The 12692-nt window shown below is 46.5% G+C and overlaps 2 protein-coding genes across 2 annotated transcripts in view; one reads left to right on the forward strand and one right to left on the reverse strand.

Annotated features, from left to right (window-relative positions):
• Positions 1-6229, reverse strand: part of LOC144720409 (glutaminase liver isoform, mitochondrial-like) — a 50685-nt gene extending 44456 nt beyond the window's left edge. Inside the window, exon 1 of the mRNA XM_078597180.1 lies at positions 4734-6229. Coding sequence (XP_078453306.1) covers positions 4734-5101 — 368 coding nt within the window. The 5' untranslated portion in view covers positions 5102-6229. The remainder of the gene's footprint in view (positions 1-4733) is intronic.
• A 517-nt stretch (positions 6230-6746) lies between these two features.
• LOC144720435 (UDP-glucuronosyltransferase 1A6-like) lies at positions 6747-12643 on the forward strand. The gene is made up of 2 exons (XM_078597236.1): positions 6747-6814; positions 12104-12643. The coding sequence occupies exon 2, from the start codon at positions 12107-12109 to the stop codon at positions 12614-12616; it is 510 nt and encodes a 169-aa protein (XP_078453362.1). The 5' UTR covers positions 6747-6814; positions 12104-12106; the 3' UTR covers positions 12617-12643.
• The last annotated feature ends 49 nt before the right edge of the window (positions 12644-12692 follow it).

Genomic DNA, 12692 nt, shown 5'->3' on the forward strand with positions numbered 1-12692 from the left:
AACAAAATGTTACAGCTCCCAAACAGGATATACATGAGAATAGATCGTATTAACAAAGGGCATTTTCGGAATTGGCAATGATCAACTATTGCAAAAGATGTCACAGGATTGTATTACACCCACTTTATACTGCTGTAGCCCACTGATACCCCGTGGCACTAATGGGCGCCAGCAGGACCAGCTTGATTCAACTAGCTCAGTGGTTAGTGATCTAACCACCGTGACTTGAAATGTGTAGCGAATAGTCATTGAATGTGCTAACAGGTAAGACAACAAAAGTCTAGCAGTGATCTTTTACCAATTGATGATAATCCGTTCTAACGTGAAGTTATACACTTATATATAAAATAATTCTAACCACTGTATGGCATCGCCTTAAGTAAATTTTTTAAAAATATAGTGAACAGCAGCATGCAAGGTAAACAGTAGGAATGTATGAGTGGTGTTGGGGATTAGAATGCCTGACTCACTCAAGGAAGGGTTCACTTTTAAATCCCAGCCTAATGTTGACTCAGCCTTTCATTTCTTTGAGCTCAATTAAATGAGCACCATGAAGTCAACGATGGTTGGTTCGAAAAAAAGGGGATTTGGAATCATCACCACTGTCTCAGAGCTAACAATGGAGGGAGGAGAAAACGACCTTACACTTGCTGGAGCAGGGAGACAGATACTTTGATTTATTCTCTTGTGTCCATTTAAAGACAACACATGCCTTTGGAAAGACATCTATATGCTAAAAAAGCACCGCAACCAGCATTCTGGCACCGCTCACAAGGCAGGGTGCATGACATATTAATTTTCCAAGACTATTTCGGTGCCAGGAGGCATTTTTCTAATGTTTGAGAAGAAAAAAGGACCTGAAAATGTGTATGTAAGTATATTAAATGGTATCAGTGATGTATATACTGTATTACTGTACATGTGTGTAAGTGCTTGTTCCAGGTTTCAGAATTAAAAGTGCAGTGTATTTCTCAAATACTTTCCCATACACACACGCACATTTCACGAGTCAATCTTAGTTGATGAACATTTCCATTTCAGTGCGAATTATGTAATACTACAGTAGAGTACACTTATCCAATGATTAGTAGACATTGAAATACCACTATGGAAATACTCATCATAGTCCCTTTCATTAACAGATTATGTCTAGCTAAATGAAATGTTTCTCATTGTGTGACGAGAATAAGCTCATTCTATACATTGTCTCCAGATGACATCAATCTGATGCACAATTGTACACTGCAGTGAATTCAAAGTGAGATATGGAGAGCTTCAGTAACATAGAAGATTGAACATGAGCGGTGCTCGTGCAGTTTGCCCAAAACCAAATGCTGCTTAATCCAGGAAAATCGGAGGTTCTGCTGGTTGGCACTCGGGCACAGGCGAAACATTTGTGGATCAGGTGTGGTGGTCGCAGACTCCAGGATTCAGTTTTCGACTCATGTAATGAGGCTCGGCACCATAATCGACTTGAATGTTGTTTGAGCATCATGTGCAAAATAGACAGGTCCTGAAATTTTAATATCAGGGCTATACAACGCATTTGGCCACTATATGATCCTTATGGCGATACCCCAGGGTTCCAAATAATACAATGGCCGAGGCAATTAAATATTTTATTTCTGGGACACTTTTTTCCAGGGGTGTACTTAACTCCGCGACTGGGGTACCAATCAATCCGAAATCAGTGCGACTCCGTGATGTCGAAACGCAAAACATTAGCATAAAAAATCCGTTATCGAAAAATTTTACTTTGAATAGTGCATCGTGTACAGTTCGTCGAGATGAGTCGATTGCCGCATCGCCGACCATCAACAGACTGAAAATGACTGCATCACAGACATGATGCGAGAGCCGGAGTACTATAAGGTTCAAATGTGATATAGGCAACACGGTGGCGTGTAGCACAGTATCGACAAAGCTCGATTATTGCAACTCACTACTCTACGGGACGTCTAGAAAAAAACATGAGCAAGCTGCAGCTTGTACAAAATTATTTGGCATATCCATCAGTTGCTCACTGAGCTGGATTGGCTTTCATTTTCTGTACGAATACATTATAGAGTCGCGGTCATTACACACATCGTGTTTTCCATAAATGAATCACAATACCTTTCTGAGCTAATAAAAAAAGGAGCATAAACCATCACGCAAACTCCGTAGATGCGGTGACCATGCGCAGAAGCGTGGTCACCACATCTACGCCTCTATATAAGGAACGAAACGGTTAAACTTCTCCACAAATCTGGCTGCCGCCTGATGAAGCTAGTTGTAATTACTAGCAAAACTTCGTACTCAGATTGTAAATATTCTGGTTTGGCTCTCCAACACACCGGTGTGCTGTACTAGTGACGAATTGGCATTTTCTGTTTACGTGACCACCCTTTCTAATTGGCTCTGTCTAGTGACGGGTTTTAACGACACATTTATATATTTACGCGATATAACCCAAAAAAACTCTATTATGGATGATATTGATCGCGAAAGCCAACGTGTAACTGTCATCAGACTGAGACTTCTAACCTTCTGGCTGTGACAGGAGAATGAAATAAAGCAAATGTGTTTCTGACTCATCTGTGCAGCTTTTGAGTGGTATTCCTTTGTAAGCAAGTTTGCTTACACATACAAAACATCCACTCATTACATAACTTGTCTAACAGCGAAATGCAGACACTCCTAAACAAATATGCTAATCCCGGTACTCAAGACTTCTGAGAAATCAACGACTTCGTTATTATAGTATTTAAAGAGTATAATGACCTGAGTACGGATAAATCATAAGATTGTAAATTTTAAACTCAATCAGGGGCCTACTCAGTCAATCTGGCTGACCTCCACAATGGGAATGTGGAAATTTCACCTCTGCATCACCGCTACCAACAAGATGACTACCCTCCCAATGATGCTTGTTTGAAAAAGGAGACGCTGCGTCCTTTTGAATTCATAAGGAGCATTTATTTTATGCAGGCAATGAGGCAAGTATTGGGAATGAACAACAGATTGAGCCTGAGAATGAGAGCACTCAGGAAACCAGCCCACTGTACGGTCCAAATGAGTCATGGCAGAAAACAGACCAAGCTCCCTCCAACTCCAATGCATGGGTTTCTGCCATAAATAGTGAATGTACCTGCACAGCCCTTTGCCAAACCACTGTGAGATTTAGGCCTCCCCCCACCACGGTGACTATATCTCGTAGGGGAAGATGGGGGGGGGAGGTTAGATGTGAGAAAATATAAGTCCAGTACAATAATGGATTCTTCTGTACTGACTTTTTTTTCTGTACTGACTTTTTGCATTGAATTTTAAATGCACATAGTCAACAGAGCACTAATTCTGATTCATCTGCTTTTGGTGATTTTAAAGTAAATTCCTTAAAGATCTTTTTTGCCAATACTGTGGCCACCACACATTTAGAATAACATATTTCTAGTCTGTATTTTTTTGCTAATGTGCATGAATATAAACGTTTCAGTACATGAGCTGCACTTTTTGAGTGACCTATATAGCCAACACTTTAGCTCAGTTTCTTTAGAAGAAGCATGTACTGGCATAAGCTAACATAGTTTCTGGGAAAGCAGCAATCACGCTCGCTGGGTTTTGCAAAAATGCCTGGTGAGACAAATGTGGATGTTATTTTATGCCAGTGAGCGTCGCCCGACTTGTCAGTATTAATGGGCAGTCTAACAATCTATTGATGGTGCACCCGTTATGCCATAAACCGCGTGATTGGAGGGTGATTTATGTAGATCATTCGTCCAGCTGCATGTATTCAAGCATACACTGTGCTGCATCCATCTACTCTCAATTTCAGACAAGGTTTCTGTCCAGACTTGCCGACGCCCGGCATCGCATTCCACTGGTGTGCTATTGCATTAACCTACACAAATTAACAAACCGTTTTCAATAACTTTATCGTTTTAAAATGCAAATTAAGTTGGCCGCCATTTTTCATCATGCAAATAATATTTTAGAAATTACATATTTTAATATTTTAATTAAAATCGTTTGGATGTGTTTCCTAGTAGCGTTTCTTCTCCATCTCCTCCAGTGGGAATTGATCCAATACCTTTGCTCTTGCATCATGATGATCTCATGCAATTAAAACCTTCTTCACTCCCACACATCCATGGTCTTAGGCATGTTTCGTGCATATCCTCCTGCTCCTCGTCAAGCAGCAAGGCTCTCCCACCAATTATCCCTGCCTTAGGCATCCCTTGCTTGATGCCTTTGTACTCTGGACAATTATAACAATGGTAGGCACCTGTTTCTTTTATGATTTGTATCCTGGTCCGCCTTAAATAAGTGCCGTAAAATATACTCCACTTGTTTCCCTCTGACAGATTTTTTATTTGTTTATCGAACACGACTTTAGTTTTGCGCATATTTATCTTGAGCCAATATGCAAAATATTTATGTAATTATTTCCTCTCGGTCATTTCCCGTAGTTAATTTTCCAGTAACTCTGAGATTGTTAATATTTTCCGCTTTTTACCCCTTTATTTCTCCAATTATCAGAAAACACATTTTCATGTTGCTGCTAATAGCTTTGTCAAGATCGTCTCCGACTCCCCTTCTGATGCTGTTACTTCCTTCGTGCAATTTATACGTGACTGTTCCTGTTCACATAAGGTGTTTTCATCACTTCTAAGGACAGGACATTTACGCAGTTTTTAAGATGACCACAGCAACGGTGATGCCAACCAGATGCCCCTCGCCCTTCCCATACTCACGCATCCGTTCTCTTGGATGCCATTCCTTCTCCTGCAACTCCATCATCGCCTCCTCCTCCTCCTGAAGTTGTTGCCACCGCTGCTGCTGCTTCCTCCGCTCCATCTCCATCCGACCGTCCGTACAGCGCCCGTCTAGATCCCCGCGTCCACGTCTCCGTGGAATCGAGGGGGCCTCGACGTTTGGTCACAGGGTCCAGGAGGAGCAGGGCAGGCCCTCCGCGCTGCAGCAGGCACTGGTGATACTGCTGGTTACCCAACTCATTAGGGATCCCAGTTCGAACCGCGTGCCAGGTCTTCTTTGCTGCCACGCCCCGCCAGGAAGTGGCATTGTGACCTAAGAACGAGGAGGCTCGTGCCAGAGAATGCATGTTCCACGCACAGACTGTGGACAACTATATTACCCTTTCTTCACTATAAAGACGCACGTGTCACCTAGATTTGCGCGTATGGTCGAACTGATATTGGCCCTATGTGCTGTATATGATGTTTGTATGGATTGTTTCTAGTCTATATTACTGTGCTGTCAGTGCTAGCACGTGTCTCTTACACTTAATGATGCCAATACGGAATCGCCGTCACTACAATAGCAAGTTCTACAGAGTACTACGTGTCTATATATAAGCAACTTGTCACTATTCGTAGTGTACGCCTCTTCACTATTGCTCAGTTATTATTATATCCGCGCACTGTATATTAGACGTCTGCGCTTCCTCTATACACGACTTGATACAGATCGCTGTGTGTCAATAGCCTTGGCCAATGTGCCCTCCGGCTATGTTACTATATCCTATCGACTGAAATATGACACACTCTGCAATAATCTATCGGCATCATACGCTGTATATATTGACGAGACAATCTCGGATGTGAATTATTGTCCCACACGTTGTATTACACTCGGGGTATTTAGTACATCCTCGTCTACTTAACGTGTATGGCGTATTGTGCAATTAGTATGCCTGTGAATGTGTCTATATCACAGACGTATGTGTATTATACCATTAGTATGTCTACGAATGTGCCTATCCCACAGATACACCCTGCGTTATATAACATCTGTCTGCCTACAAGACGTCAGGTCTCAGCTATACACTGCAATGTGCATGCCTCTGTGTGTCAAATGTATATTTCCTAGACACCCGCTCTTATCGTACATACAGTGCCTGTGTGTCTATTTCCCAGCTATATCCTCTGCTATATCCTCTTGCCGTTAGTCGTCTGGCCTCCGTGCAAATGAGTCATCACCTTACAAGACCACGCGTCTTCTCTGCTACACAGTGTGAGTGTCTCTCCGTCTACCGGGCGCGTATGCAGGCCGCCCCTCGCTCCCCCTCTCTTTCCTTCCTCGTCAGCCCGGTGTCCACCGCCACCCGCTCAGTCCTCCTTGGGTCGGCGTGCGAGGGAAAACCCTAGGAGTGGACAGACGAACAAACAAAAACACCCCGAGGCCGGCTTAGAGCGGCAGTGAAGTAAGCGAATGTCGTCGCCCCACTCGATCACCTCGCCCCACCCCCTAAGCCACTCCCCCCTCCCCTAAGCCACTCCCCCTAAGCCAATCCCCCTCCCCTAAGCCACTCCCCACTCCCCATAAGCCACTCCCCCCTCCCCTAAGCCACTCCCCCTAAGCCAATCCCCCTCCCCTAAGCCACTCCCCCCTCCACTAAGCCACTCCCCCTAAGCCAAGCCCCCCTCCCCTAAGCCACTCCCCCCTCGCCTAAGCCACTCCCCCTAAGCCAATCCCCCCTCCCCTAAGCCACTCCCCCTAAGCCACTCCCCCCTCGCCTAAGCCACTCCCCCCTCCCCCAAGCCACTCCCCCTAAGCCAATCCCCCTCCCCTAAGCCACTCCCCCCTCCCCTAAGCCACTCCCCCCTCCCCTAAGCCACTCCCTCCTCCCCTAAGCCACTCCCCCCTCCCCTAAGCCACTCCCCCTAAGCCAATCCCCCTCCATTAAGCCACTCCCCCCTGCCCTAAGCCACTCCCCCCTCCCCTAAGCTCCTCCACCCCACGTGGTACCGCCTCTGCCCAACGACAACAACAACGGCGACGCTACATCTTCCGGAAGACGCAGAGGCACTAAACGGTAGATGATGCCCGAGTATAGTAGTAAGTTTTTACCCTTTTAAACCAGTTTGTACCAGTTTAAAAGGGTAAAAACTTACTACTATATTTTGCCACTGGTAAAAGAGATCTCATAGAGTAAATGCTTACCCCGAGCTCTCAATACTCTGATATTGCACTGTGTTTGAGTTGTACGCCTTCTGGTGTCATCTGGTCCAACACCAATGGAGACTAGGCTCTAAAGAAAGCCGTCTCGGGTGTGGACCAATCAACTTCAAGGACAGTGCATATTATCATTATCAGAGTTGCTTCTCTTTGTTTTCTTTTTTTACTACTTGTGTTGTGGTTATTGCAAACATGATGCCTTGAATAAAGGTGTCAGTTTTGTACCAATTTAAAAGGGTAAAAACTTACTACTATATTTTGCCACTGGTAAAAGAGATCTCATAGAGTATGATGCCCGAGGTTTGTGTGCGGGGCGGCGGGGCGGCGGGGGGGCTGGCACGAATAAAAAATGAGCAGAGGAATCTTCCGGAAGATTCAGTCTCAGAGGCTGGGGGTGAGAGGGAACGTGTCGCTATCTTCCGGAAGAGCACGCGCGGCGGGTGTGTCTAATATAAAACAAGCCCGCGTCTTCTGGAAGATGTTTTTGGAAGCAGGGTGGGGGGGGCGTTGGGCGTGGTCGTCTTGTCGGATTAGAGCAGGCCTCCTAAAACTGTGCATATCTACAAACTATACAGACTAGCTTAGTTTGTAGACACCGCCAGGATTAGTTTGTAGGATAAATGTAGATCATCTATAGAGCCCCATTGTTTCATTGATTTACACTCGCTAACGAAGCAACGACACCAGGAGGCGACACTGCTTTGTCTGGAAGATGCCCTCAAGGGACAGATGCATCATAGAACTGCGGAACTCGTCGAGTTCCCACTTGAGTATCGAGAAGTCCGACTCGACCACCGTCGTGTTGGCGAGCACCGATGCCAACCCGCCGCTGAAAGCGCGGAGGTTGTCGAAACCACTCGGCAGCACATCCCACGCGTCGTTGAATGTCGTCGTGTTGGTGTGCTTGTTGATGGCGTCGTGAATGATCGTGTCCTCCTTGTAGAGCTTGACCAGTTGGCGATGCTCCTCCTCGACCATGTCGACCTTCACAGCTGACCAGAATTTCGTAACATGCACGCGACGCACTGCCAGCACGTCCTTCACGAACACACCAGGACGCATCTTCACGAGCTGAGCGGGCATCACGGGCGCCGCATCCTGGTCGAGAGCTCGATTGGCGTCGTTACGCTCTGCTTTGACATCGTTGAGACCCGCGATCAGCGTCATCGCATATATCGAGATCTCCTTGACGATCCTTGTCTTGTCGACCTCATTGAGACCCTCGTAGCTCTCCTGCGCAAACGATCCCTGGTCCTCAATGTGGGCAATGATCGCGGCAGACGCGATGCGCATCGACTGATCATGATACGACACGTACGCCTCATCATGATTGTTGACGCCATCAACAATCTCAACACTGAACAAAACGGTGAGCGACCCGATAAGCGACTGAATATGCTCCTCCTGCTGCGTGATGAGCAGCGACTGGCTCTGGAGCTGGACGATAGTGACGTTGACGGCGTCGATGGCGGGCGCGAGCGCGTAGGTAAGAACCCACCAATCGGCGGTGGGCAGCTTCGCGGGGTTGTTCTCAGTAGTGTACTCGATCAATGCTCGGCGGTACTGCTTGTAGAACTTAAGCACGTTCCCGAGATTGGCCCATCGGTTAGCCTTCCTGGGGCACTTGACCTTCATCTTGATGATCAGGTTGTTTTGGGCGCGGAGGTACACTGAAAAGTCGTACACGATCTTCACCCAGCTGCCATCGAAGACGCACTCGGCGGATTTCTTGACCACAATATCGATCTGATGAGGCGGACACCAGATTCGAATGACGTCGTTCTCGGCCTCCTTCACAATGAGCGTCACCAGCCCCCCATGATGCCCAGTCATCGTATTCTCGCCGTCCGATGAAAAGCCGATCAGCTTGGCGCGCCAGTTGGGGTACAGCGCGTCGAGGAACTTGACGAGCATGCGGAAGATGTTCTGAGCAGTGTGACGCTCGAACATAGGGATCGCGACCAGGTGCAGATTGACGAGGAAGCCGCGGTAACAAACGCGGGTGCGCAGGTCGAAGAACGACTGGCCGCGGTGAGTACTGCCATCGCCAGCCAGAGAGAAGGCCCACACCGATGGATCGTCGATTATCCTGGCGATCATCTGCAGCCCGACGGCCACCAGAACACGGACTGACTGTGCGACGATGAGGTCGTTCATGCCCTGCAGCTTCGGCGTGTTGGTGCAGATCCTGGCATGATCGATGGCAGCAGCCGTTTGACGGAACGACATGCCGACACCGACGTGGTCCATGGCGAGCTCGAAGCGCATCTCGTTCTTGATTGTTGCCGTGTACGTATACGTCCCCGTCTCGATGTTCACTTTCTTGACGAACAGCTTCATCGCGTTGACCTTCTCCTTGGCCTTCTTGGCGGCCTTCTTGGCGATGGCTGCGGCCGCGTCCTCGTCGTCGTTGTCGTCGCCGCTGTCCTCGTCGTCATCGCGAAAGAACAAGTCCCCGATAATTGTCTCAATTATGCTGTTCTGGATCACGTAGTCGATCGACGCGGTCGACAGGTCCATGTAGTTGTGGAGCGTGTTGGTGCGCTTGGCCATGCCGTTGAAGTAGCTCTTCTTCTCATCGGGCGACAGCGTCTGGTAGAGCATCCACGATTCCTTATGCTGCCCTTCAAGATGGTGGCGGTACTGATGCGGCAGGAACGGCTTCGTGAAGTACTTGATGTCAGTGCGGTTCTTGCGCTTGCGGCCCGAGTCGCCCGTCACCTCGACCACATCACGGCCTTGGTGAACACAGAACAAGCAACGACAGGACTGCGCGCCATTGCCCTCCGTCGTGATGAGCTCCATCCCATACTGAAGGGTGTGTGAGGATTGGAACGGCGTCGCCACTTTCTTCCCTCCCATGTTGCTGCAGCTGCAATGCTCGGTATAACGATGCTGCCGCGGATTACGCAACTGCGCACTCCGCGCACTCACTAGTTTGTAGACGCAGCCAGGCTTAGTTTGTAGATATGTGGCGCTATTTATAGCGAATCTACAGTTTTAGGAGGCCTGGATTAGAGGGCCTTGTAAGTTGAGAAATTACTTAGTGGGTTAACCTCAGACTTGTCAACGTGCAGTTCTTCATTAGTCCCTGTTATGTGTGGGTTTTCTCCATGTACTGGTTTACCACCAACAAGTAACAACACAATAAGGCATTGGTTAAACATCACAATGCAGGACCCCATTCACTTCAGACATGAGTCAACAATAACCTCCAGAATGTGAATTCTACTGTATGATGACTCGTATTACATTCTTCTTGAAACGTGTTTTTTTATTTCGTCAAGCAAGTGCTCACTGGGTCAGTTTAAACTATTTGAATAGTTTTAAATTTACAGACCAAAATATTGAGGCTTATTGAGCTCAAATATTACAAGTAAAATAATTATATTTGTGTTTGTAAATGTACAATGCGCATAAAGCCATGACATTTTCAACATTCTTTTGAAGTAACTTCATGACCCGCCCCTACTGGACATTTCCACATGAATTTCCACATGATAAGCCACTTCGTTGAGCTATCATTTGTGGCCAGGTTGCTTCTGAAAGAGAACTAAAAGCTCAGTGGGCATTAGCTGGTTAATAAAAAAAAAGTTTATATTTAGTTAATATCTTGATTTGAAGCTTTCGTGACTGCAGGAATCCATACTCTGGTTCTTTCGGTAAAGTCACGTAGGTATAAAATAAAATAAAACACGACATTTCGATCACAACAGAAAGCGACCGTCATCAGGTGGAACAGATACAGCAGGAGAACTGCTGACATAGGAGAAAGAGCTGTTGCAACAAGTTTATATAGGATTTTGGTGGGATCAACCAAAGGGTAAGTGGGCGGAGCTAGAGAAGGAATTTGTACGTAAATGTGAGAGATTAGCATGTCAATGTGAGACGGTCCCATCCACCGGAGGTGGCGGGGATCCTCCTGTGGCTGGGCTGCCACACAGATATTTAGCCTGGTGATGTACTCAGAGAGTCGGAAATAACAGCTGACATAGGCAGGTAGGATGGAAACATCACAGTTAAGACTTTACTTGGTTAATAACGTCTTTCCAATGATTGCTCAGTTTGTATCCATCTTCTCGGTTGAAGTTGTGTCTGTGTTGATATATCTGGATGGCTTCATGAACAAATCTCTGATAATAGCCGGTGGGTTTGCAGAGTACCTTCGTCTTGGAAAAATCTATTTCGTGTGAGCTCGCAGCGTTAAAACAATGATCAGCAACGGCAGAGGTATTGGTCCTACCGTGTTTCAGATCTGCCTTGTGTTCATGTTTTGTGATTTGCTTACCTTTTTCTTGGTTCTTTCGGTAAAGTCACGTAGAAGGTAAGTAATAAAATAATAAAAATAAAACATAATAAAATAATTCTCACGACGTTTCGGCCACAACGCAAGCAGCCGTCCTCAGGTGAAGAATGAAACACCACCAAGCTTGGAGCGTATATTTAAGCTGGGTTGGAGGGAGGAAGAAGAGCGCCTTGACAAAATAATTTGCATATCCATCAGAGATTTGTTCACGAAGCCATCCAGAAATACAAACACATATAAAACTTTAATCGAGAAGATGGATTCAGATTGAGCAGTCGTTGGAAGGATGTGATAAACCGCGTTAAGTTTTAACTGCTATGATTTTCACTCACTCACCCGTATGTCCTCCGTCCCCTCCCCCCCTCCCGTGTCTAACTCCTACAGCCAAACTCCTCCTCCCCCCCCCGTGCCTAGAGAAGCCACAACAGCAGATCATTTTTTCTCACCTGAAGACGGCCGCTTGTGTTGCGACCGAAACGTCGAGTTTTCTTTTATTATTTTTTCTATCTACGTGACTTTACCGAAAGAGCCAGAGAGTATGGATTCCTGCAGTCACGAAAGCTTCAAATCAAGATAGCAGTTGTTGTTTATAGACCTCACAATGTATACTTTTAAATGGTTTATTTATACTCTTGGGTCTTTCGGTCAAGTCAAGTCACGTAAACAATCACGTCGTGATCTATTATTTTTTTATTTACGTGACTTTACCGAAAAACCGAAGAGTATGAATTCCTGCAGTCACGGAAGCTTTAAATCAATGGTTTATTAATGTTAAAAACAAGTCAGGCAAAAGCCAAACTACGATTGTTTATCAATCGATGTTGTGTGTTGTTCTGCCAGGACATGCGGTGGTGTTTCAGCTTTGCTCTAACCCTCGCCTTCATGCACATGGCCGTGGGCCAGGAGAAATCTGACGGTGACCGTGCTGTGGGTGGCATGCTGGTGTACCCAACTGATGGCAGCCACTGGATGAGCCTACGTGATCTGTCCCTTGCCTTGTCTCGGCGTGGTCACCGAGTGGTCGTGGCATTGCCCGCGACAGGTAATCTAATGGTGGGAGAGACGCCTGGGCTAGACTCGGAAACCTTCCCTGTGCCTTTTTTTGATGGGGAGAAGAAGCAAATTTCAAGAAGATGTTTGCGTGATGTGGTGTTTGCGGAAAAGGGTGACTCTACAGGATTCCACTTTACACACTTGGAGAGCGTGAATAAGAGGTTTGCCGTAATGTGTGACAGCTTACTCGGCAATGTTGCTGTGATGCAGCGACTTCATGCCCATAACTTCGAGGTTCTTCTTGCTGACCCCATGGATCCATGTGAAGACATTTTTGCTGATGTGTCGTGTCTTGAATAATGGGCGAATAAACTCCTTTGAGGCACACACTGTTTATTGTCTTTCTTCGACACGGTCCCTAACACACAAGGGGTAT

This window comes from Lampetra planeri, chromosome 1, assembly GCF_965212315.1.
Source record: "Lampetra planeri chromosome 1, kcLamPlan1.2.h2, whole genome shotgun sequence".
Classification (NCBI taxonomy): domain Eukaryota; kingdom Metazoa; phylum Chordata; class Hyperoartia; order Petromyzontiformes; family Petromyzontidae; genus Lampetra; species Lampetra planeri.

Excerpts from the sequence above, each read along its gene's own strand:
- LOC144720435 (XM_078597236.1), top strand. The coding sequence starts at position 12,107 with ATGCGGTGGTGTTTCAGCTTTGCTCTAACCCTCGCCTTCATGCACATG.